Source organism: Aphelocoma coerulescens, chromosome 3 (assembly GCF_041296385.1).
Source record: "Aphelocoma coerulescens isolate FSJ_1873_10779 chromosome 3, UR_Acoe_1.0, whole genome shotgun sequence".
In the NCBI taxonomy this organism is placed as follows: Eukaryota; Metazoa; Chordata; class Aves; order Passeriformes; family Corvidae; genus Aphelocoma; species Aphelocoma coerulescens.
Window position 1 is genome coordinate 7,918,279 of NC_091016.1, and position 27,762 is coordinate 7,946,040.

Here is a 27,762-nt window from a genome sequence, read left to right on the forward strand (position 1 = left end):
ACAGGTTTGCTGCATGAGTAGGCGCCTTCCTTCTCTTTCCCTTTGAAAACTTAACATTGCAAGCAAATGCAAGATGCTTACACCATGCTATCTTTGTCAAAGATAATTTGCATCTATAATAGGCTGAACTGATCATTTCAGATAGAAATGTTTTGGTTATTACTAGTGCAGGCACCAATATTGGCAGTCGAGGCTGTACCTCAAATTTGTGTTCCATATTTAAAGTGTACTTTCAACATTTGTAAAAGACTGCATTGTACAGTAGTTCAGCATTTCTAAGGTGTAATTACACTCTTAACACTTGGATTACACTTTCAAAGCAGTCTCTCTAGCACAGGTAACAAAGTGCTGGGATAAGCCAGTATGGGCTCTGTACTGGCAGGCTCTAGTTTGGGCAGGAATTAATAAATTCAGCTTCCTTGCAGACTGTGGGCAATACAGACATTTCAGGTGTTTGGGTATTTTTTAAAACCACCCACTCACTGGAAAGTCACCAGGTTTCTACATACAGTAGAAATCACATTTCCTCACACACTTGACAAACCAAAGACGACAAAGCAGGTGAGCCTTGACAAAACCTTGATGTAATTCAACAAGTAACATGGTTTAAAACATGCTTCAAGTTTGGTGCTCAGATACTTTGATAGTTCTGAGAGAATTATGGAGTGTGACTGCAAAGCTAATCGTGACCCTTTCTTTGATACTGATCACAGGGAAGCTCCATCCGTGCAAACCAAGCACCCAATCCCCCAGCCTTACTTACAGCAGCTATACCATTATTCTTCTCATCTCAGGTCCAAGAAAAGGGAGACAAAGACAGCTTCAAGAATATCTATTCCATGTGCAGCACAGAGAAACCAAAACATGCACACAGTTCTCCCTGCCAATACTTACAGCAAGTACATGTCTAAATTTGGATTACAGGTTTTTGGGGGGGATTTCAGTTTGGTTTTTTGTAAATAAGTTACTAAACATATTTTCCTGATGTTTGGCAATTAGTTCAGTGCTTCATTTTACTGAGCTATTCAGAAGTCATGTAATTTCTAGTTAATTGACCCCGAGTTCTCCATCCAAATTTTACCACAGCAATTGTAGCAAGCCCAATCAAAAAAGTATCTTTTTTTGAAGATTGTTACATTATCTAACAAAACAGCTCACTTCAGATGAGATCTCGTTGAATTTACCTGAAAACATTCTCTTTGATTGTTTCTTAAGCATATCTAACTTTCCTTTCCACGGTAACATTGGATAAATTTATTTTGGCTTCATACATGTTACCTGTGAGAGAGTTCCCAATTTCTTTACAGTTGTAACAATCCCATGTTGTTACACACAATGTTAAAGGTCATTTTCCAATCCCACTGCCCAGAGGTCAATGCAGTACAAGACTTACTTTGCCATGGACTGGGATGAAAATCAGCATACCTTTTTCTGGAACTGATTTTTCAGGTTTTTATTTACTCTTGCATTGTTTTTTTCAAAGGAAAACATCAGATATACTACCATTAATGATTATACTACAAAATTAACTTGTCAGTCCTGGTTGTTACAACTCTTTTAACGCAAATTGTTTTGCTAAACAGAAGTATGCTGAATGTACTGCGGAGACAAAAAGCAATCAGTGGTCTTTTGGAGCAGGATTGTGAAAATACATTGGCTGGGATTATTCTTCTGATGTTTCTCCAATGCAAATTCATAGTATGGATTAGGCAAAGCAAACTAGCAGTGGTCATCCCTATTTTTAAACTGTAATGTGCAGATTTGCTCTGGTGGGGTACATTGTAGCTAGCAAACGTATCCTCTGGCAATTAATGTCACAACCTAATCATCTCTGTCACAATACAAACACACTGGTACTAGAACAGTTGAAACCTCTGCATGCAAACAGAATTAGTCAAGGCACCTTCTTCCTGAAGTGTCTCCTGCATGAAAGTAGCAACTACTTCCCTAAAAAGAAAAACAAACAAACAAACAAACAAAAAAAGAAACGCAACCCACACACCCCAAAAAAAGGTCAAAGCTTTAAGTGTTCTTTCTCTTTCTAGAGCCACAGAAATAAAGGTGTTCTGCTCAACTCAGCACAACAGTTGTTCTGTGAATGCTGTTTTGGACAGCAGATGGATAGAGCAAAAGTTTTAGTCATGTGGAGCTAGAGATCAAAACTTTCTGCTCAAAATGAAATGTGTTATGAGTATGTAGGAAAATTGGCACAATCAAATAAAACAGTGCCACTGTTTCATGAGTTACACTTCAGCACTGAGTATCAACAATTCTGAACTGCAGTTTCTAGGTATTTATCTACATTTAAAATTAGACCAAATAAAAGGCTTAATGGGAGCCCGGGGTTTCAACCTCTGATCTAGGGACGAGTCAGATATTTGAAGTAGTAATACTGTTTACTGTAAAATAAACATTCCTAATCTTCTGCATTCTCCTTCTTTGGGTAATAACCTCTGATTTCTTTCCTGAATAACCTCAACAGGCAGCACAGAGCATGGTCTCAGCTACAACAAACTAGAGACTGGTAGTAAAGGCCCTTTCCAAAAGGGAGGGGAACTGAAGAAGAGAAGAAAGGGAGCCACATCCTCCTTTCCATGGGTAAGTGGACTCATTTTTAGCCTAGTTCATAGATGACATATCAATGTAACAATCACTTATCTTAAGACAAGAAGCTTTTCTAAGAAAAGAGTGTTAGTATACAGTATAATCCAAGTCTATTTTCCAGAATGAGTTATTCTATCAGATTTGGTGAAGAGAAGCCTTAGGTTTAAAAAAAAAAAAAAAAAAAAAAAGGCAAATTAATTTCACAGTCTGTTTAGACAAGCAGTTCTGGACAAGGACCCAGAGATGGGTATAAACTACAGAATCTCAGAGACAAACTGGCACCTGCTGAATTTTCATACATGGCTAGTTGGTGCTGTTACGATCCAAGATGGATCACAGCTGTAGACTTGTAGGACTGAGCTTTTGAAGAGACTACATTTTGGTTAAAAAGAGTCCATCATTGGATTTAGTCCTAGAATCACAGAATCACTTAAATTAGATGTTGCTAAAATGCAGCTAAAGTAATAGTTTACAATTCTTTCTATTTAGATACTTATTAGAAAATTAGTAAACTTAAACAACCCTTACAGACCATAACACCATAAGCTAGCTGAATGTTAAGAACAATGAAGTGATGTACACCTCAAAAGATGAGGCACCATTTAAAGTTACTCTGTCCTGTTCTTCCTACTGACACCACCAGTTTACTCACTTGTAGCCATGATACCTGGAGGACATGCTGGTATCCCGTGATCAACTGCCCATCTGTAAGCTCCTTCACCAACTAAAAAGCTAGGAGACACAGAAGAGGGAGTTTAAACAAAACCATATAACAAATCCCCCTTTGCTTGCAATTATTTTTTCTATTTGGTTTGGTCATTTTTAAATCATAAGCTGTCTATATTTCACAGCACTGTCTGCTAAAATTACATTTGGCAACCTTATGTAGTTTCATTAAAAGATTATGCAGCTCTGACATTAAGTTTATTACTGTACAAAACCAAGTGCTATTAAATTTAAAATTCACTACCAAATAGCACCAGCTTCAACTGCAGCTAAAACAGGACAGAGCTGTCTCGAGTCTTGCTCTCTGTAACAACTTGGCAAGATCCTAAAGACCAAAAATATGGGATGGGTAAGGTGAGAATGGTAAGGTATTTCCAGTAAAGTCAGCAAGTGCCAAAGGAATACCAAGAATTATTTTGAGAAGTGCAACACAAGCTAAAAACTAACCTCATTTAGAAGGATTAAGCTCTATTTCATGGAGTTTTATCAAGCACTTCCAAATGAGACTAGCCCACTAAATTTTAAATACACTTGTAAAAAAACTCGAGCCATCTGAGAAGCTGTTTTCTAGTCAGTACTGAACACTTTACCATAGTGAGACAGTACACACTGCTGTGACAACAAACAAGAGCAAAAAATATACACACATGGAACTTTTAGGGATAGAAGAAAAAGCAAACCTCAATTATCTATGATGTTTCCCCTAAAGAAATTAATCTTATTGCCTGAAAAAGAGTATGTAGTAGCCAGAAACAAGACACTTTCATAAAGCTGCTGTGCAACACAATAGAGGACAACTACTTCCAATCTTATTTCAAAAATGGATGATGAAGTTAAGAACAACACAACTGCCTAAGGGACACAAGAAGCAAAGACTAAGAATTTTCAGCAAATTGGGAAAAGTTGTACAGAAATACCAGAGTTATGAACATGAGTCTAAAGAAGTTATTCCAGCTACAAAGTAGTCCCTGGGGCCATGCAGTTCTTCTCAGTTTCTGAGAACACTATTGAGACAGCAAATTGGTTGGCATTACTGCTGCTGCAAGTTTTCTTGACAGTGCTACAGCCAACACCTGCAGCTTTCATTATGTAGTATTTTGTGGTATTTTCTATCTTCTATATGATTTAAACAATCCAAGAGGTGTGCCCAGTCTTTCTTTACAAAAGTCTCAAAAAAAGGCTGATCTAAATGAGAATTTGAATTGTTAAGTGCTTATTTCTTACCATTGTTAGTGCAGCTCCAGGTAAGAATTGTTCACGTTGCAAGATACTGTAGGATAAGTTATTGGGTACTTTGGGAGAGCTCAAGCATCTACTGTTAGGTAAGTTAGTGCTCAAGAAACAACCTGGCACTGACACGTAACATAAAAAACTTTCAATTTTAACATAAAAAAGATATGCACACTGTAGCCAAACCTTATTTAGCAATATTCTTCATTGTCTAAAAGAAGGTGGTTTTGGTCTTTATCAAACAATACATTTTTGGGAAGTATATAAGTACTTCCTTTTCAATAAAGCAATTTACACAGAGAGAAGGGTTACGTGGGAAAAGCATCAAACTCAACACTGGGAGTTTGATATATGGTAACTCAAGCACAGGTCAGTCAGAAACACTGTGTTTTACAAGCAGTTTCACAACTGCCTTTTTAATACTTAAAAACAGAAAATATCACTAGTATTTATGAAGAGTGCAAAAAAGCACCCAAGAGTGTCTCCTAACTTATGTGATGTGACTTTTAGTTTGTTCACATTTCTGTCCTTAATTCCTAGATTCCCTTCCCTCCTGTAAGACTGACACAGTTTTAGTCCCAAAGAGTCATTAAATTAGTTAGAGCAGAAAACTAATTGAGGCTCCATATCACCACAGAGATCATCCACCTTTTTTAAACTGTTCAGTTCGGATCTTTAAAGGACACTGTAATCACAGAAAAGTTAAAATAAACTGTTTACAAGACAAATAGCATCAGGATCTCAGTGCTGTGTTGTCTGTACATAAAAACAAAACTACCACCAAGCTTGATTTACTGGAGGAGAGAGAGGAGGGAATAAAGCCAGTGCATTATAGAAAGCAGTCAAAACCACCCCCAGTTTCAAAAGCCTTTAGGCTAATCCAAAATATGATTTTCCAAAGGGAGGGAAAATCAAAAACATAAACAAAGGATAAATGAGTTTACTCTCTGCTGCTCTGAAAGTTGGGTCTGCACAAACAGGACAAAGAGCTTTCCTGCAAATATATCAGACAGTGTACTGTGTAGTTCTTACAGGCTCAGAACACAGAAGATGAAGACACCCTCCCAGCAAGGAGGCGGTGCTCGGATGTGTATTCCCGTTCCAGGCACACTAGGCTATGTTAATAGAAAATATAAGTAAAGGCCTCTAAAGTGGTCTTTTTAGGCAATTTTCTCCAAGAACATGATCATGCTGGTGCTGAATACTCCAAACAGGGCCATTTAATATGGGCTGTAGGGAACTAGGCTGCTCCAAGCTAAACAGAAGTGTCAGAAGGTTTGGTTCATGGTCAAGCTGATCCTCCCTGTAATAAACACACTTGATAACATTTTACCATAAAATGTAGCAATCACTCTGAAATCAGTGTTACAAAGACGAACTTGTTCTGAAGAAATACGGAACAGAAATAAAACGTGGTGCAAGTCTTCACTCACTCTGGGAACTTTCCTCATTACGCACTGCCCTACAAGTTACACAGTGTTTGTATCCTGCACACAATATTGTAAAGCTGTGAAGCGATTACAAATCCCTGTATATATAAATGGGGGGGAAAACCTAACAATAAATTCTTTCCCATATGGCTTATTATCAGTAAAAGGGATATGAAAAAGAGATGTGGACATGGACTTGATGTCAGTACTACTAAGGAATTCTAAGAAAGGAGACATTGAGGTGTGTTTGTGCTGCCCTGCAAATCTTACCAGCATACCTTTAAGAGCAAACAGATGTAAATAAGCCTTTTTCCTTAGGTCAAGGTGTCACAGTCGGAAACAGAAAATCTTAAACTTATTACTACAAAATATCTAATCCATTATTCTATGACCAAAGACCTCTTTTAAAAGTTCATCCAGCTTGTAACTGTGCAATTACAACAGTGCTTCCTTTTGTAAAAGTTATACAAGGAATCTTACATGAGATTATGTAATATTTACAAATTGTTTTCTGTTCCTGCATCAGAGAACATCCTGACAACACCAAGTTGAATAAAGTGTGACAGAAAGATGTAAGGACCTTAGAGGTTTCAACAAATGCACCATGTATTCAGGGTTTCTCTAAACGTTTTAAATTCTGATTTGGATAGTGGAATTTTGTGTTTTAAATAACACAACAAGAGATCGATCCAGAAAGACACACTCTACAGAGCAATTTACAGCACACAGGATACATCAGTTCAGACACTTGATCCCTTCTTCCCATCTTCTTACCATCTCTGAATAACTTAACTCATACTCATTAGAATTTCTTCTAGTGAAAATCAGAACTATACCACTTGGAATTGGTTTTGAACTGCCGCTATAAAAATGTATGCTGTGCCAGGGTAAGCAGGCCAAGCAAACTGTCTCCACGTGTTCTTTCATAGTGAAAAAACTCCCTAATGCCACTTCTACTAACCTCACAGCTCCTGAATTTTTCCTGTTTGGTCATGTGCCAAACATTTTTGGCAAAAAACATTAAGCTAGCTTAGATCATGCTATGGAAACAGTCTCTACCATAGGTTTCTTTAACAAGCAGGTTCTAAGGCTAAGCAGTACCTGGAAGATTCCCCAATACACTACGCGCTAACAAGAAACAAGATGAAAATCGTGTATCTTTACAATTAAAAATCATTTACTAGAATACTGACACATCCTGGGAATGCCAAAATATGGCTACTCTCTTATCATTTAACTCTAAGTATTCCCAGCTTGGGCAGGAACATATTTCGGTCCCAAAACAATGTGTCATGCCAAGCCCAGCCAGAAAGGCAAGGCATGAAATTCTCCATACCATCACCTTCAACGTACATGAGCTTTATTATTGTGAACTTGGGATACCCTGTGTGTATAGAAGCACCCACCACAGCAAGCCCAAAGCATAACCCATCATATCCCACTAGTATAGACTGCTTCCAGGGTAAAAAATTTGCTTTAATAAAACATTCATTCAAAATCCAGAAGGGGGAAAAAAGGAAATGAAAATATTTCAGGTACCCCAGGTGCACAGCATTTGCACAATAAACTGTGTGCGTTGGCTGCAAAGACAGCTCATCTCACCTCGAGATTTGAGCTAGCCTGTCTTTAAAAGCATCTGCTAGCCTTGCATAGCCCCAAAATATTTAGTCTTGCCCTTGGAGGGCAAGAGGATAGCTCCTTTTCCACTCAGTATTTTTAAAATAATAGCAGCATAAACTAGGTCATAAAGTCACAGCAAAATGCCCAAGTGCTCTTCCTTATAATAATTCTAGAACACTGATGATACAAGTAAAACAATCCCAAGTCCTTGCTCCTGTAGCTGACTTCAGTACTACTTCTGGAACACCAAAAACCACCTCATTTCACACTCGAATGTACCTCAGCGAAGCCTCATTTTCTCCTGACAACTAAAGAAATTTGTTACTAACAGCTATTGAAATTAAAGTTCCTATTCTTTAGTAAACCTCTCCACAATCACTCTGTTCTTTATCCATTAAAGAAAAGAGTTTAAAATGCAAAATCTGTCTATTGATGATTTGATTTCAAGGTGGCTTTTTTTGATCTATGAACTTCTTTTGCACATGACAGAACACTGAAATCCTCACTGTTTAAATTGGAATACTATACCATCCAGCTACACACTACTCAGCTAATTTTACAGAACACTACAGTAAGGAAAGCAAAATTTCTGAATTTAAATACCCATTTTTTTAAATTACATAAATGCTGGTTTAATACTTCTGAAAATACATTAGTTAGCAAAGGGCAGTAAATTCTGCCACAGGTACAATAACTGATGATAGCAGTCAAGTAATATGAATGAATTATTCAATTTCTCCACCTGTCATTTTAAACTGCTAATGAAAATAAGATGGTTTTAAGAGCAATCAACTCTGACACATTTCTTGGATTCTTTCCAAAGTGAGGCAGTAACATTTGATGTTATTATGCATTTAATACTTACCTCTTCCATCTAAGTTTTATATCCATGTCAATGAGGGAGTGCTTGTTTTCATTTTTGTTGTAAATATTATTAAATTTATCTTTAAAATAAGAGGAACTTACTAAACACTGCACATTTCCACAAAGCCAGTAAAATAGGATCTTTTTCTATACTCATTATAAACTGTTGCTTTTTGTTAAAGCTAGACAGAGGCAAAGGCAGTAGAATTTCCCTCTAATCTTGATGTTTTTTGAGATTTTTCAGAAGGCTACAGTAACAAACCTAAGAATTAAGTACGACAACCAGAAATAATCAGACAGACAGAAACTATGACAAAATGCTGTTGCCATCTGTATCTAATACTTCCTTCCTCTGAGTGCATAAGACATTTCAAGATCAGAAAACAAAGCTTGTCTTCTTTTTAAAGGCTGTATGTAAAACAGCACCAGCCTTCCTGGGTGAGATAAAACCTTCAAATATTGCATATCCATGCAGTAGAGACGAAAGACGGAAGAAAAGTCAAGCAGAACAAAGCAATTACCAAGGTGGAATTCTGCCAGCAGAGAGTTTCCCCTTCTGCCCTTCACACAACAATCTATTTGCAACCGAAACTGGATTCTTGATTCCTAAAAAAGAAAAATTAGCAAAAAATGGGAACAAAACATTAAAATATTTTTCCTCATAGCATTGTAGTGTTCTTTTTGGCAGTGGAACTCAGCTTCCTTTAATTTCCAAGGGTTTGTCAAGTCATTAAGAGACACCTTATGTTTCAATGTAGTAGCAAATTTTTCTGTTTTCCCTTCACGTCCTGTTAATAGTGACAAAGCCTTCTAGTCAACACCTCCCCCACTTTTTTAAGAGAAAAACAAACCATGTTGAAATAGGAGGAATGATCTCCTATCACAGAAATCTCATGTAAAATCTATTGTATCTAAGGGTCAAAGATGTTTATAAGCATTAGTTTTTCTAGGTGGAATTTTCATTTGGATCTATTTGTCCAGACCAGAATTACAGGATTCAGGTTTAGCTGTCTCTCACTCTCTCATTTCCTCCTTCCCCATGGTTGGAAGGATACATTTTGTAACAAACAAGGCTTGAAACACTTAATTTTACTATTTATTTTAGATTTTTATCTACATGAGGAAGCTATTACCACAGTTTTGAAATATTCTAGGATAAAGAACAAAGCTCGAAATCTTGTCAGAAATTCAATAGTAACAGCTAAGGCTGTTCATGAACTTAGACTAAAACCTCAACAATCCCTGTTTGGGACTTTACATCTCTATTTGTTTTATACTGAAAGCTAAAACAAGACAAAAGAGAGAAACACATTAGTTCTCATATTAAATAAGTCCCATATGCAAATAAATGCCTGAGCACAAAACCAAATAAAAAACCTAATTTAAATGCTTGTAATATTTTTTAACAACTGAATTTTATTATTAAATTACCATTCTACAAATTCATCTGAGCAAACTCAGTCCCACTGTGAATACTGTGTGGTATCACACAATTGTGCTGCGTCAAAGGATTATCAGTGAACTAATAAGACAACATGTTACACAAAGAAATTAACACAAACCAGCATTTCAGGGAGCAGGAATGCCTCCCCCTTTTTTAAAGGGGCAGAATTTATTTAAACAAGGCAGAATTTACAATATGTCCCCCTTCAAAACAGTAACAAAAAACCCCCCAAAACTGATCTTTGCACTCAAATCAGTAGTTAGCTTCATAATATACAGTGAACATACCACTCAGTGCTCCAACTGCTCCAAAATTCAATGACTTTCCATCCATTATACTGGCATCACATTCTATCTCACCCAGAAGGTTTAGGTTAGATCCCAATCCTGCATTTGTAAAAGGAGAATCCTAAAAATAAGAACAACACACTATAAGGCCACATCCGTAACAGACTAGATCAAAACCTCTGTACAACTGATCTGATGACACTGATCTTGGTGCAGTGCATTTTCTTATTTTAGTAGTTTAATCTTCCACAACAAAAACAAGGGCAATTTGAACAGAGCATGTAAAATTACTATAATGGATAGCTTTCACCTCTATAGGGTGTGATATACCTCAAATGTGATAATGCACTAACACAAAATTTAAGATGATCATTTCCATGCAAGCAAAAGCCTTACAAGTGAAAATCTCTCCCTCCCCCAAAGTACACACTTCACTTGGTCCTTAAACCAACAAGTAATATTTAAGTAACATCTTACAATCACTGCACAGACCAGTCTACCTTTGAAACTCCTAAGTATAACACTACACCAAAACAGAACTGGCCTTTTTGTGAAGATTCTAACGCCATGACTGCAGCTCCACGTGCAGAAATGAAGAACTGGCATCACTAACAATTCACTTTGTAAAACTTCTATTTGACCATTAGCACAAGGACTGTAGTCTGGAAGCTTCTTGGCTAAAAACCAATTCTTATTTCATAGAAAGTATGGAACAACATTTTAACAACATGATAAACCTAACTCCTTTTTTGTTAATGCCTTCTGTGGCTTTTAATAAACCCAAGATTCTCAATGAGTAAGTTCTGTATGCTAGAACTAAACCCCATTTTTACCTTTCCATTTCATCAGAGCATCTCCATGACTTTAAAACCACAAAATTTCAAAGTAGCACAGTTCAGCAGTTGCACTGCCAGCTCAATACAATCCCCTCTTCTAGATGCAAGCACAAAAGGAATACAGGACAAAGAGAGATAATAGCTAAATTAAATTTCAGAGAGATGCTGCAGGCTTTCAGAGTGTCCTATGTTTAAATTACAACAATGTAACCACCTGATGTGACAAAGAACAATGTTTGTCTAGACCACGTGTGAACAGGTACTGTAGAAGTATGACATCTCATTTCACTGATGAGTAATAAAAGCTGAATCAGGAAACAAATAACTGGAAACAGCTCAAAGTTCTGTCTTACACGTTAAGTGAACTGGTTGGGTTTTGTACTTACTAATTTGCAACGAATTCAAAGAAACAAAAGAGAGATAAGCACACAGAAATGAAAAATAAACCCGGTGTCAGCTTTTATTAACTTTCAAATGAGCAAGTAGTGAGTAAATTCAAAATCTGTTCTGCAAGATGTTGATTCTAATTTACAGAGATATGTAAAGCATTCTCAGTGTTTGAGTCACCAAAATGCTATCTTCCTGAAGAATCATGAATACAAGATCCCTGATTAATACATAATCATGAAACGGGCCTTCATTTTCTGGTATTTCCTTCTGAAGCAGCACAAGATTTTATCCTATTTTATTCCACACTGCTTCTTCCAATTCAATGTGTGTATTCATTTTGTTATTCATTTCGACAGCTACAGCTCACAGCAAATGAGTAAAGTTGAAAAGATTTTAGGATAATGAAACATTTACAGCTTAAAGCGCACAAATAACTTTCCATAGAAGGGGGATGGACAGGGGAAAATATGTTTAAAAACAGATGATGGCCTTGAAAAGGAAGAAGACTCAGAGTAGCCGCTGGCTTAACTGCCTTCATTGCTCCCCAGGCTCTACAAATACGAAGAAAATTAAGTTCAGAAAAAAAGGGAGCAGAGAAGTGGAGGAAGGAATTGAAAGAGAACAGTGAAAGGTACTTGGAAGACACAGTAAAACCAGGAATGCTTAGGATGAACAATGCTTGCTCCTAGTGCTGTCCAAGTTCTTCGCCCCTGGGTAATCAGAGTGCAAAGACCTGTGAGTCTGGAGACAAATCTCTAATGCTCTGTTCCAAAAACATTCACTCAACACATTATACTCAAAAGAAATAGAAAAGAGGAAAAATGCTGCGCTCCACAGATTTGCCGCTGTCACAAAGCAGAGACAGCTGTTATCTTAAGAGTAGATGTCACGGCCAAATAAAGGGAGTAAGAAAGACCCACCAGAGAAGAAGTCCTGATAATACTGTCTAGAACGCTTCTGCACTCAAGACACAAAAGGTTTCTACCACCTGGTAAAGGAAATAATAAAAAGAGGGTAGGGAAAAAGTACAGGATACAGAGTTCACTTTATTTCTAAGGATCTAGATGTGCTACATGCTTTGGCATAGCACCTCCACTGGCACAAACCCAAGGATGCACCAAGAGATAACTTACTCAGAGCATCTAAAGACAACAGGAATGTCACTTATTTCCCCCTACAGAATATTTATCAGAATACCACAGAATTTTTGATAGATAATAACTCCACACCAAATTGCAGACATCTCTTCGGTGGAGTAACTCTCATATTAGGACTCAGAAGGAATCTTACCAGTACAATCAGTCACAACACGAGTAACTTCTCCAGTAAAAAGAAATAAAGACCAAATTCCAAGCATCTGTTCAAAATTTCTGTGGAGTTTCACTTAGCTTTAGAATTAGATTGCATTCAATTAAGAAAACAATCTCAGAATTCCTAAGAGGAAGATGGTTCAACTTCACACATCTGAAAAGCAATCTGAAAACAGCTTTAGAGAAACTGGGTGTGAACCCATGGAATTTTTGATATCTACCCGAGTGTCTCTGAGGTGAGATAAAAGCCTTTGAAACAAGGTAGGTGAAAAACCTTTATAAAAAAATGGAAACAAGGCATTCACACCTACTTCTATGAATAGGCAAAGGCATGAAATACACCACACAAATACAATCTCTTTTTGAAAACATGAACCTCTGCAAAGTCTGATCAAAAGATTTCAAGAGTCTGATATGCAAGTGGAGGAATATAATGAATGTATGAACATTAAGGTGTATTTTGAAATCAAAATTCAAAACTTTCAAGGAATGCAGAAACATTAAAACAGAACCAAGAACGCCTTCAAAGAGGGAAGAAACAAACTGACCTAAGTAAAGGTCTCTTCATACCCTCAGACAGAAAAATGCAGCACTGCAAGACCTGACTGCCATAAAATGGGGAAGAACCCAACCAAAGCATGTGTCCTGGAAAAGGGAGGACAGGAAAAGAGAAAAAGGTATCTTCAGGAATACACTTTTATTTAAAACCACAAGCAGCAATCAGCCTTTGTGTTTCTAAGGAAACTGAAAAAGACAAGTAAGCAAACCAAGCCTGAGCTTGGCATGTAAACAGCAAGCCTTGCTACCACAGAAGAGTAAGTAGGAAGAGAGAAAAAACAAACAGCTATTCAAAGCATTTTAACAAAATGTAAGTCTTCAATTATGTGAAAAATACTAGGCTTCCTAGCAATTACTCCACAAAGTATCTCTAACTAACCATGTAAACCTGTAGCAAAGGAGGCAAGAGCTTAAAGATGTGAAAGAAGAGTTTCGTTTCCCCAAGTTACCCATCCTGCAAAACTCTCAAGCTTCTGAGGGTATCATTCTTATTTTTAGAATCCTTTTTACTTCAAAATGTATTATAAATGTTCAGGCAGCAAATACGGGCATCCTGAAGTTTCTAGCTGTGGTCAAAGATGGAATGCTTGAAGAAGTTACCCAACTCTCTAACACTTATACCTAGGCAAATAGTTAAAATGCTCGGTTTTCAATCAACACAAAAGAACATCCCATCCATCTTGGATACAGTTTTGGTCATGGCTTATTTGTCACTTCTAAAACAAATTCAAAGTGTACAGGCATTTCTTTTCAAATATTGTAATTTTAAGTTATTTTTCTGTGGGAGTTTTGTGACAACAATCAATAGTCTACAAAGATGAATCCCATCCCTTTCAATTAAACCAGCAAAAATGTTTTCAGACAACACTTTTGTCACAAATTACTGTCGGTCACTCTGCAGCAAAACATCATAGTACTGTTTTTAACTAGAATTAACAACTTCCAGTTCATTATCCATTAAAAGTTCATCTATGGTGACCGCCTTAATACAACAAGGCTGCTTCTGCTTGAAAGAGAAGTCCTTGGGACTAAGACTGTATACTCAAAAGCCTTAATTACAAGGAAAAATTTAAAAAAACAAACAAAAAACAGAAAAAAAAAAATCAAGAAAAAGGTTCTTTCACTGCAAAATTTTGCTGACAACCACAGAAACACACTGATTGAGTATAACAACAGGTACAAAACATTCTTTGCATTGATCCACAACAACAACATGCAAAATAAACTGAGTAATTTCAGTAGCAAGGAGATTGGAACCAAAAATGGGACATCCGCTTCCCCACTAATGATATTAGCTGCCAATTTAAGTGATGCTCATAAAGAACGTTCTACTGAAGTCAGATAAAGAAACAAGTAATCTACACACATATTAATAACAGATTATACTAAACTTAGAAACAACTTGAAATCATCATTTACAACCACCTTGTGTTCCTGTCTCTAGTACCTGATCAGAAGACTTCCTTAAGTACTCTATAGTCAAAGAAAAGCTTGAAATCACGTAATTTTCTCACAGCCAGACATAAATGCAAATCAGCATGTGGTTTTGCTGAAAACAGCACATTTCAAGTGGGTTGTATGGGGTCTACTTCCCCCCCCAAAAAAAACCCTGTTTAATAGTTCCATTGTGTTTCAAGAAAAATCCAGGCATCATATGGTGGCTGATAGCAAGAGTGCGAAAAGTAACAGTACTGTAATAATGTCTTTGTAGAAGTAAATAAAGAGTAAATTTTATTACCAAAAGCTGATAGAGGTAACATTTCTCTGCAATGACAGAGCTCTCAAACCAGAAAACATACCTGCCTTAATGACCTTATCAAATACAGCTGATGCTTATGAAGCCCAGCACAATTGTTTTAACAGCATTCTTTGTCAGTCTTGTATCTTTGCAAAAGAAATCCACCTTTTCCTCTATTTAACTATTAGCATTATTATTGTATTCACAGAACACCATTACACTTGAGAGTCACACAGTCCAACACAGAAAGGCTTTTCTTTCTGCACTTAAGAGCCTGAAAAAATAAAACACAGACAGCATACCACAAGCAAATTGTCAGCTTGCTCATAAAAGATCAAGAGCAACTCTTGTGCCTCAACAAGTCTTTGAAGTGATGCCTTTTGGATGAGCTGAAATCCTGTGTAACAGGAGTTGTGTAATTGAGCAGAACAGAGGAAAAAAATTCAACTTTTTGTGAGATTTCCACTAAAAGATATTTGTGCCTTGCAAAGACTATGAATTTTTGGAATACAGCATTAACAGTCTGAGAGAACCTTAAAAGTGATTAAATATTTCAGATAAACTCATAGCAATGTGCCCTACAGAAACCAAAACATCAAGAAGTTACAGTCAGTATACTTTACAATGAAATCTGTTATCATTTAATACAATCTTTCATTGTTCTGTATCTTCATTTGTGTTACAGGGAGACAAGAAAACAAACATAGTTTCACACAGATTTTTGTTATGTACTTGCCAACTTCAAATGCTAAAACACTTTACCTTTATGCTGAAGCATAAACAAAAGGAGTGACAGCTCACTAGAGAGACCATCAACACAAACCTATACTTTTATTCATAAAATCTTGCACTTGTGAGAAACACTATTCTGGTTGTTTTGTTGACTTGCCACGTGATTTGTTTTCCACAGAGCAACAGAAAAACCACCAGTACTAAACCAGAAGATGCAGCTACAGAAATGGCAGAGATGTCTGGAGGTGGTTCTCAGAACAATGTATGAGTAGATACAAACCTTTCCATATTTTGGAAGCTGACAGTCTAACACTTGGGAGTTTTTCATACCAAATCCAAAAAACTGCCACTGCAAACCCCACCATTTTCTGTTTTGAGTATAAATTTGACTTTTCCTCAATGTAACTGCAAAACTAACTAATTTAATCTAAAAGAAGCCCAAATCCCAAACCCAGTATTCCCTATTCCAGTAACAGACAAGAGCCCCAATTAAGAGATTATATAAATCACTTAATGAATAAATGAAACCAAATAATTACATTAATGACTGCAGTACAACCTGAACAAAATAACATTTTATCTTAAGCACAGGAAAAGGGGGAAAAAAAAGCTTAGTGCAACAGAACACATAAAAAAATGACCTAATACAATTCAGAAACAGAAAGTAGAATGATGGCAGGCATCAGCACAAAAGTAGCAAGGCAGATAAGGAGAAAAAGGGTTCTGATTGGAGTAATTGGAAAAAACTTTTTCATTTCGTCTTACAGCCATAACTTGTTCTACAGAAGCTACTTCAGAGTATTTAAATCTAGTGAAGTAGAAGAAAAGTCTCTTGGGGATAACAAAAACACATAAAATATTTACCCCAGACATAGCTGCAAAGTGATCTATAACTGTTCAGTTAAGCTTCTCAAAATACGTTTTCCTTTGTAGCTCAGGAACACAATAAAAATCACAACCCAAAGTAGATTTTTATTTTTGTTTTCCACTGAGGAGAGAGCTGACACACAAACCATTCTCGTGGAGTGAGAGCAGCCTCAGTGAGCTTAGGGAAGTGCATCGTAAATAATTCCATTTGAGAGATACCTGCTGCTTTCTGTGAGCCATACCCTAACGTGGAAGATAACACATGAAAGCATATTTGAATGGCTCAGTGAGACCCACAGGAGTACTAAAAGCCAAGGCACTTGCCAAGTTAGCAGTGTGACCGAAGCCTTGGCTCCCAGTCAGCATGTCTAACACATACTGAAGTATGCACTTACTGCCTGCCTTACGCTAACCCCATCGAGTACATTAATGGACACTTTCCCAACATGTGGGTAAGCAAATCCACTGCTAATCCTCTTGGAATACTACCATAAATTCCAAAGGCAGGAAATTATTTTTACAGCACAACACTTACCTTGCCTTCCATTTTTTTTACTAATAAAGTTGGAGAAGAAGCAGCAATTACTACTTACAGGAGAAGAAGAATACCTGTTTCCATCATTACTGTCATGAGGGATTAGCGGATCTGGGACAATGACCAAACTGCCTCCTTTACATCCCAGAAATGTTTAGCTTTATGCACTTCTACATTATTTCATGGGGACCTTCACTGAAGGCAGATGACATAAAAATCTCATCACTCCAAAAAGATGCTTTTCCAAAAACCTCACAAACAGCTGCTCATCAAGATGTTCTCTCTTAATTAACAAGTACTGTTTTGAAATAAAAGCATTACTTGCCCTATTCATCTGCACAAATTTTGTCATAAAAATCAGAACCAGTAACATATTTTTTCCCCTCTCTAAGAAGCAGAGCCAGAACAGTCTGTCTGTAGCTCAGTAAGTCAGAAATAAAGTTCCTTACAAAGTGTTCAGTAAGTCTTTAATCACTGCATTTATTCTTAAAGGGTAAAGACTATCTGATAAGGCACACCCAAGATGACAACCAAATTGTACTAATTAGAAAACTTTTATTCAGTTTGCATTTTTATAAAGCTCTTAAACACATTTACATCAAAATATAGTGGAAAAGCAAAAGATAAAATAGTGTAGCACAAAAACAAAAATCCACTGAGACTTCCCATTTCATAACTTCCGACAGAAAAGTCTTGCAAGGTTCACCCAAGAGATATATTTACTACCAGTCAGAATTCATACCTCTAATTCTATAAGTGCTGCAGTCACTGCATCTGTTGCAAGAGCACCAGCCTGTAGCTTTTCAATTGCCTGTAAAACAGAAGTTTTGGTTGATTTTTAGAAAACTCTTATTATTCTGTGACTGAGCCCTACATTTTCCTAGTCCTGTATAAAATAAAATCTTCACCAAATTAGTTTAAAATGTAAGAGGGTGTAAGAACAAGATGCACTGGAAAAAGTCAGTGTGAATCATATGAGGGCAGATCTGAAGGTATGATTTTACTACCATGACATTGTGACACTGCATTTAGTAGCAGATTTCTGCACAGTCCAATTTATATCAAAATAACTTCTTATACTTGATGTCCTCAAACACCAAATGTTTCACTCAACAAGTTTCAAATTTTCCTTCCAAGATTCAACAAAAATTTCCAGTATCACATACAGCAATTGTCATAAAATTGAAGAGAATTTCACAACCTCATCTAAAAGCCAACACAAATCCAGGAATATAATGTTACCTTCAAATTATATACACACAGAACAATGAACTTCTAGAGCCTAATAGTATTTATTAGATCCATACTGAACAAGATCTTACAGTCAAGCTCCCTCAGGGAACCCCAGAAAACAACTACGGCTGCAAGACAAATTTGAAACTGTTTGTTCTTCACAGAAGTTATTTATGTTGGCTACTCATCTCAAGAGTAGCCACACAGAATCTCAAATTGGACTTGAATTCAACAGTAGATCTCACACAATTAGCTGGAAATTTACTTTCACCAGAGCTAATAAAGCCAGTGTTAAGTTTGGATGATTTGTGAGGCCTCTCATGACAAAATTAGATTGGTATTAGGATTGAGCAACAAACTGTAACACAAAGTGATAATTATCAGAGACCAACTCAGACTCTTCTAAAAATCCTGCCAAGCTCCCAAGCTCCTTCTCCCTGGAGAAAGCAAAAGACATTAAAAATTCTAGAGAGAGGTCTTCCAGCTACTCATTCAACACTTAATAGACAGGACTTGCCAGTTCCAAAGCAAAGTTCTTGGAAGAGATGAAAACATATTAGTTTCAATGGAAATTAAAGTCTTGCCATTTCTCCCTTTCCAGCTTTGATTTTTTTTGTTTTGTTTTTCCTGTTTCTACCTCCCTTCCTATTAAGAGGGTAAGAGCTATCAAGAAGAAAATAATTCTGGAAACCCCTGCGTTCACAGAGCAACTGGGATGCTAGAGTTTAAATAAACTCCAAAGAGTGGACATGGATGAAATCAAAATACAGACACCATATTTAGCTCCAGAAACCCTGGAGCAGTGCAGGAAGCCTTAGGAATAGTCCTTGTAGGTACCACTGTGACCTTCTCTTGTTCTCCCACTGTTCCTTTGGTGTCTGCTATTTGCCAGCACTGATGAGAATGTTGCTGCATCTCAGGGCCACACACTGCCCTGTCTCTGTATCATGTTAACTGTTTCTGCTCTGTTTTCCCTCATTTCCCTCAATAAACACATAGAGCCCGAGCAGCTCAGCCCAGATTTGTCCATTCCTACAGAAGGGACAATGCTACCAAAGGTGTTTCTTGTGTACCCAGTACAGGACTGTGGAGCTGGGAACACATACCTTCTGGCAGGCTCTTTTGCACACATGCTTGTACTCTTTAGCTTTGGATTCAGAATGATAACCTGCACCTGCAATTGAAGCAAAAGGAAAATATATTATAGCACCTGGCAAACTACAGCCTGTAGTTCACACAGAGATTTAAGACACAGGCAGATACAGCATTTCTTATTCTGGATTACATTGGCATTTCCTTTTTGCACCAATGATTGACAACTTTATGCATTCCAACATAGACTCAAACAGACCCAGTAAAATACAGGATACAGAGCATATATCCAGAAGCATGCAGGTATATACATCAGCATCAATCTCTTCCTAAAAACACTTTCTAAGAGATTCCAGTTTCACTCATTCTTGGAGGATTTCCAGAGTAGCTTTTTTCTTTACTCTTCATTATTGGGCAAAACTCACAGTTTTAAGTCAAACTCTGATTTTCCTTTTACCACAATTACCATTCTGCTCATTTTCTCACGTTTATGCTACATTATTAGAGCTTGTTACTCCCGATTTAGAATAAGCAGTTCCTTGCAATGAAGATCATACAGATTTTTTCACCTTTTTCTTATTTTTAGTCTTTATATCTATCCTGCTGTATTGAACCATTCATCTACTTCCATACCTGAAAAATTTATCAATGCCACGACTCAACTAAATGCAGCATCAGAAAAACAAGAGTGGCACACTTATATCTAAAAATCTACTTCTGTTTTACCAGGTTTTGCACTTAAAAATGTGCTTGTATTTACCTCAATTTCCCTTTGCTGACTTGTAGAAATATTAGTTTTGAGAAACTCGAATAAAATAAGCTTTAATACTACTACCAAAGTGACCCAGTAAAGGACACTATATTGAGCAATTCCATTTGCCCTTAAAATAGAATACCAGGGTCATCAAATATCAACCCAGAATAAATTATTTGAGGTTTGGGTTTGGTTTTTTTTAACCTTAATGATTTTATAAAGCAAGTAACACATTGGCTTTTCAAATATTTTAGGCATCACCAGGCCACTTTCCCATATTTCACCTCATGTTCTCACACAGATGCTCAAAACAAATATACACCCAGATATAAGCATTGTTAACTTCATGATTCATAGTATTTAATAAAGAACCTGTGAGAAAAGAATTTATGAGCAAGACACACATAACACATAATTTTTCTATCAGATCTCAGTAGAGGAGCGGAATGAATAAACAGTAACTCACTTAAACAAGAACAAGATCAAAAAAATAGACTTGGAAGAAAAATCTCAAAAGAGTAAAAAGAGTTCTGCAACAAAGAGCCCAAGGAGGTTTCAGAAGGTCTCAGCTGGACTGTCCTCACGAACAAGTTAGACAAGAAACCATCACTAATGAAACAACTGTATTTGATCCTTCCAAAGATAAAGAAACAGACTGAAGTATCTCCCCCATTTTGTAGGTTTGCCAAGCTTAGCAGACAACTGCAGAATATGACATTTTTAATCACTTAAATTTAGGGGTTTTCTTTGTCAAGGATAAAAAAAATACCATCCAGAATACCCAAATAGCTACATTTTGATTAAGAGTTTCCAGTGCAACTTCCAATCAAACTCCCCATTCCCAGATTTGCACACAGAGTTAATGTCACTTTTTTAGCACACTAGTAGTCCAAAACCACTATAAAATTTTTGTTGATATCTAGTTTGATATCAAAATATGCATTATTTGCATTCCCACTGTTCTGCTTCCACACCTTACCTGCATGGACAAGCACAAATCCCACTCGTTTCCCTCTTTGGGTTTGCTTTGTTTCGGGCTCTTTGACCACCACTTTTACAGCTGTAACCTGAGATGATTTGGAAGGTAACACTTCTACTGAACTTATCCCCTTCTCCATGATCATACATTAGGATCACCATCTTCTACTGGGAAGGAGCACAATTCCATTCAAAAATAAACTCTGGAGAGAAATCATCCTAAAACCAGATCAGATATATATGTTAGGCACTGATTTCAAGAGATGAATTTCACACAAATAACCTCAGAATGAACTTTTGGGAGACGGGTTTGAACCAAGGGGAACACACCTCTCCAAAGGAGGGCTTCTGAGTTCTGCCTCTTCCCCAGCCAACAGCATTAATGAGACTTAAAATAATCAAAGTTCATGTTGCAAGCTGAAAGCAGCCTTTTCACTACAACATAACTTGAACCTCATGATCTTGCCAGACACTGGAAGGAATTGTTAATATAAGTTTTGCTTTCCATGGTGTCCTGTTTTTCAACAATACAACTTATTTCTCTACCCATCTTACTAGCACATGAGTAACCCTTTAAAACACCATACCTTTTCCTTTTTTTTGCAAGGAATAGCTGTTTAAAATCCTTTAATGAACTCCTATTCTTCTATACTGTTTCATCCCATCTCCTCATAATTACCCACTAATTTGCAGCAGGAAAAGAAAAAAAAAATAACTTTTTTTAAATGACAAAGTATTTCTAAACCAAAACCAAATAAGCCTGAAACAGTGAAATAATGTTTGCCTGGGTAAGCAGAGCTACCATGATTACTAGTGAACCACAACATGCTTAAGTCAAGCTCAAATAACTTAGTAACTCTATTGGTTTTGATGGTTACCCTTAAGATTTTAAAGAAATTTAGTGTTTATATAAAGCTAATGGAAATATTGTCAATAATGTCTACTACATGAAACAAAAAAGTAACAATATAGAATGATGTATATATCAGGAGCTGCCAAACAAACTCTTTGTATTTACTGCTGCTCTTACCCACAGCTTTTACTGCACATTAATCCTGACACAAAACCATTTGTCTAGTTTAACAGGCAAAATAGAGACATTCTACATGTTGAATTACTTAAGGAAGTGAAAAGCACGTAGTGTTAATGCAGAAATGGAGAAAACCTTTGTAATACATTAAGATAGGTTATATATTAAGAACTAGATTAATTTTAAGGTCCCTTTCAAGCCAAACCATTCTCAGACTCTACACCACTATATTCCAGTATAACATCTATCACTCCTACCATCTCGAAAAGGACTTTGCAACCCAAGAACACTGGAAAGTGTTTTTCCACTTCCACAGAAGTGGAAAAATGAGATGTTTAATGCATAAGACTTAAACCACTGACTTTGCAAATGCTATATGGCTTACTCCAGTAATTAAATACCACTCCATTTACATGACCCAAACCATGCAAATGATGTTTAGCAAGATTCAGCACTGCCACAGAACAAACCGGCTGGTTTGCCATAATTATTCTTTTGATAAGAAGAATTAGCACAGCTCTAGAGGAAGTTATTTATTTACCATCATTTCTTCTTAAATGCTAAACATACATAGTAATCTTCATACATTTATAGATCTACTTTTCAAAATTAAATATGAACTTATTGTTATAATTATATATGTCTTGATACAAAATGAAAGGCCACTACACAATACACAGGCTCTGCAGAGAGAAAGAGAATTTATGGATTACATCCAATTGTAATGGTCACTGGTATATACCTCAGAGCTAAAATTAAAGTTTTAATCACTGCATTTACTTCCTTTTTACTAGTAATAGTAAAGAAGGCTCCAGCAACTATTGGTCTTCTTTGTTGCATCTTGTTACACCGTACAGAAACAAGGGTACAGCACAGACTTCAGTAAAGTGACAGAGGAGCAAGTAAGGAATTTAAACTCTCACAGGAATGGAAGAAATAGTGTGGTGGTAGGGAAAGCAATGATGATGATTAAATGGCTTTTGAAAATTAAGATGGAGATGTCACATAAAGACTTACTAACAGTGTAACTGCAGGCTGAAAATCCTAATTAGGCTTTTGCATACAGCTGGGTCTAAGGATGTTTTTGTTTCTACCAGAGAACACAAATGCAACCTATCTCTCTTGTTTTCTTCAGTTTGTAACACCTCCTCCCCACCAACTCAATTTCCTCAAACCCCTCCCACCTCAAACTCTTCTTCAAGTCCTTCTACATCGCATTCACAAACCTGCTGCTTCCACTTCTTAAGCTCCCACTCTCCCACTAGACTCAACTTTTCCCTTTCAAGCCTCTTCTAGGATTTCTCAGTTCTCCCTCCTGGCTGTCAAACTTCCACCGCTCCTGATTTCACTCCTCCTTGCTACACGTTCCCTGCTCTCCATCTGTACAGCGACAGAAACGGTGCAAGAATACACATCAGCGTGACTGCTGGAGAACAGGAAGCACAATGATTTTACCAAAGCACCCAGAACTCTGACTGCACGGCAAAAGTAACTCGGAATCCTGAACAGGCGCTCGGAGAAACACAAACACACGCGAGGGTCCCGCCGAGGCAGCCCGCTCCCGCCCGGGCCGACGCCGCAGAGTCCCGCCGGGAGCGGCCGCGGAGCGAGCGGAGCGCGGGGGCCCCAATTCCCTCGCGCCCACCCCGATCCCGGCGGCGCGGCGCTCCCGCCGCCCGGCCCGTGACGTCACGCGGGGCCGCGGCCCGTGACGTCACCCGGGGCAGACCCCGCGCGGCGGACGCGCGGACCGCCCGAGCCCGCACGCGGCCGCCTCGCGGCGCGGCGCGTTCCCAGCCCGTGCGGCCCCGCGGCAGGGCGCGCGGGCGAGGCCGCGCCGGGGCAGGCGGGAGCGGCGGGGCAGGGCAGGGCAGGGCAGCCCCGCGGCGCCGCACTCACCCTGCACCGCCGCCATCCGGGACCGCCCGCCCGCCCGTTGCCTCGGTGAGCATGAGGCGTCCCGCCCCCGCCCCGCGCCCATTGGCCGGGGCGCGCCCCGCGCCGGAAGTGGCGCCAGTGCTGATTGGCGTTCCGCTGGGCCAATGGCGCGCGGGGCGCGCATGGCGGCGGGCGCGGGCCGCGCTTCCCCGTCCGGCCCGGCCCGGCCCGGCACTGCCGCGCCATCGGCGCTGGGCACGGCTTCCTGAGAAAGCAGCTCAGATGCGATCTGTGTCTCAAGCGGGTGAATAGCGGCCTCCGGTGTTGTTACCCCCAGGGCAATATATATATCTCATATCAATATACATATATATCATATCGATATATATAGCCAATATACAGATCATACAGTATATAATGTACCTATATATATATGCAATATACATATATATCATAATATATCATACAGTATGCAATGTACAAATATACAAATGTGCTTCATAGTCATATGAATACACATATTTATATCCATACGCAGATACATTCTATCAATACACATAAATATCATCCAATATGTAATACATCTATATAGCAACATACAATGTAGATATACATCATCAATATGTCAGCCAATATGCAATATACATCTATTAATATGAAATATACATATGTATAATATCACTATACATATATACACAGTGTGCACTATATAATACAATGCACAATACACACATATGTTGATATTCAGGATACATATATATCTACACATGTGACTTCTGATAGCTAATCAAAACTCAACTTACTGATTAAAAATACATTTATTTCATAATGGACTTGGTAGGAAATTCTTGGAACAATCAGATACTTTACATCTTTCTTCTTCAATGAGCATTTGACTATTGTGTTCTGCTAGAGATACTAAGTTTTTATTATTTTCTGTCCACTTCGTTGTAGAGGTGACACACTGTTTTCTAAAGCTGCCTTCCCAGGATCGAGGGCAGCTGTATATGAATCCCATTTCCCTGATACCTTCTCTGATGGTCACTATCATCAGTCCTGGGAACCAGCTGTGTATGCGTGAGACATTTCATTATCCCAGTCCACACTCTCCCAAAGTGCCTCCCCACTTCCAGGCCCTGCTCCTCTTCTTTGTAGATCCATGATGAGTCCAGATGTCCTTATGGATTTACTTATATTGTAAATTTATTTTAGCTGACACCTCAAATTCTCATTTGCAAAGCTCAGCCTTTTAAAGTTGAAACTCTAAAGCTTTTATTAGATCAAGACAAGGTTATTCTGTTTGCAGAATTCACTTGATCTCTTGCTCAAGCTCCACCATGAGAAGTGAAAGGATATCTTTTATGTAAAAGATTATCCACATCCCTCTAGATGAAGCAGATTTTAACTTCTCACTTTCATTTTCCTAGAAGTAAGCCCAGCATGTAGCTGTTACACTTGTTCCTGCAACAGCGGAGAGTACCATTCATTCTCTGCAAACAAGCTGACAGAAAATCACCTGCTTCAGCCAAACTACAATTTTTACAATTTTTACCACAATTAAATTTCTATGGTATCTCTCTGACAACAAATTCATTCACTACTAATAAAAGCTGTCTTTCTAAATAAATAATTTTAATAATAAAAAAGCTGGATTGGAAATCTTGCAGTATACTGCTCCATTTGCCTAGCAGGTGTTGTTTTCTCTATCAGAGAAAAGCGCTGCCTCCTCGTCTAAGTCCTTCCACGCTTTCTTGTTCCTTCCTCTCTGGAGCACGTCCCCCCGCAGGCAGCGCTGGCGCAGGTGCCTCAGGTAGCTCTTGATGGAGGCAGAGTTCTCCTCCTGCCGGCCGATCACCTCGTCATGGAGGGGGGGGCAGTCAGCCAGGCAGCAGGTCCGTGGCCCAGCTGAGCGTGTCCAGGCCTTCTCCTGGGAGACACGGGGCAGGGAGCACGGTGAAAGGGGCAGAGGGGACTCGGGGGGCTGAGCCCCTTGGGCTCTCCTGGGGAAGCTGGGGCCTGGCTGGGCTGCCCCAGGCCACAGCTTGTGTGGAGAAGACCTCGGGCGGGATCTGTCTTGTTCTTGTGGCTCAGCCTGTCCTTGTTTCCTCCTGGGAGGAAGGGGGCTGAGCCCCACCTCTGCCTCTGGGCTCGGGCACAGGGCTGGGGAAGAGGCAGAGGACCCTTGGTGCCTGCTCAGGCTTTCCTTTCCACAGGGGCTGGCAGTCCTCACCCTACACATTGTAGCTCCCGGCCCCCTGGCACCATCCCAGCTGCCTGGTCCCCATCCCTCACCTCTCTGCGCTGCCTCTCGGCTTTTCTCCGGAGGCTGCATCCAAGGCAAAGCACGGCGAGCAGCAGGGACAGGGCTAAGAAGGTGCAGCAGTGCACCTGCACCAACCACAGGCTGGCACTGCCTGTGCCAGTGTCCGGCTGCTGCACGTCCTGGGCTGGCACGTGCAGCCGGGCTGTGTTCCTGGTGGGACAGCTGTGAGCTCTGAGGGTGCTGGGGAGCAGCGAGGCCACGCAGAGCCCCAGGAGCAGGGAGAGCCCCGGGCGGAGCATGGCGGAGCTGCCTGAGGAGCTGCGATCTCTCGCCCTCACCCTGAGCTGAGCCGGGCAGTGCCCACGGGGTCTGTGCAAGGTGGTGGCATCCAAGATGATCAGAGGGATGAAGCAGTTCTCCTTGAGAAGAGGCTGAAAGAATTTGGGTTGTTCAGCTTGGAAAAGAGAAGGCTCAGGGGTGACCTAACTGTGGCCTCCCAGTACCTGAAGGAGCCTACAAGAAAGATGGAGAGGGACTATTCACTAGAGCATGGAGTAACAGGACAGGGAGGAATGGCTTTAAACAGAGCATAGGTTCAGATTAGATATTAGGAGGAAGTTTCTAGCTGTGAGGGCGGTGAGGCACTGGCACAGGTTGCCCAGAGAAGCTGTGGATGCCCCATCCCTAGAAGCATTCAAGGCCAGGTTGAACGGAGCTCTGAGCAACCTGGTCTCGTGGAAGCCGCCCAAAGCCCTGACTGCACTGCAAAAGTAACTCTGAATCCTAAGCAGGCGCTGGGAGAAAGACAAACACACGCGAGGGTCACGCCGAGGCAGCAGGGGCCGCTCAGTCGCTCGCAGTCCCCTCCCGCCCGGGAGACCCCGCAGGGCCCGAAAGCCCGTCAGGGAGCGGCCGTGGAGCGAGCGCAGCGCAGGGCGGCGGGGCCGACACGCCGATGTCTGTGCCTCAGCACCCGCAGCGCGGTGCTGTCCGTGGTCAGGCGGGGTCAGGTTTTACAGCGAGGCCTCACCCGGGCAGAGCGACCGAGGGGCGCCGCGGTGCCGCCTCCTCCCGCCGCCTCCTCCCGCCGCCCGGCCCTGACGTCACCCGGACAGCCCGGGCGCGGCCCCCTCACGGCGCTGCCCTCAGCGCCCTCAGCCGCGGCCTTCGTTTCCCCCCGACAGCCGGCAGGAGCTCGCCCGCCAGACCTAAGTTTTTTAAGCGAATTTTTACAAATTATGCTTCTGCAGCACTGACTACAGGACTTCCTATAACACCAATTTCATTCACTAGCCAAAATAGATTTCGTAGCAAATAATAACTAGTAACAGATTGCTTACACTTCATGCCATCATCAAGAAAA

At 39.5% G+C, this 27,762-nt stretch overlaps 1 protein-coding gene across 9 annotated transcripts in view; it reads right to left on the reverse strand.

Moving 5' to 3' along the window:
* Positions 1-24,205, reverse strand: part of TASP1 (taspase 1) — an 81,400-nt gene extending 57,195 nt beyond the window's left edge. For 4 of the 9 annotated variants that reach the window (XM_069009000.1, XM_069009004.1, XM_069009006.1 and 1 more), the window contains exons 1-7: positions 24,158-24,205; positions 21,230-21,447; positions 19,511-19,578; positions 17,914-17,982; positions 10,206-10,326; positions 8,996-9,080; positions 3,257-3,336 (exon numbers count right to left, since the gene is read on the reverse strand). In XM_069009000.1, the coding sequence (XP_068865101.1) occupies positions 3,257-3,336; positions 8,996-9,080; positions 10,206-10,326; positions 17,914-17,982; positions 19,511-19,578; positions 21,230-21,374 (568 nt within the window). In that variant the 5' untranslated portion in view covers positions 21,375-21,447; positions 24,158-24,205. Of the gene's footprint in view, positions 1-3,256; positions 3,337-8,995; positions 9,081-10,205; positions 10,327-17,913; positions 17,983-19,510; positions 19,579-21,229; positions 21,448-21,558; positions 21,764-23,713; positions 23,903-24,157 lie in introns of those variants that run through there. The other 5 variants (XM_069009003.1, XM_069009001.1, XM_069009002.1 and 2 more) reach the window with 5 other exon arrangements.
* Between the last annotated feature and the right edge of the window lie 3,557 nt (positions 24,206-27,762).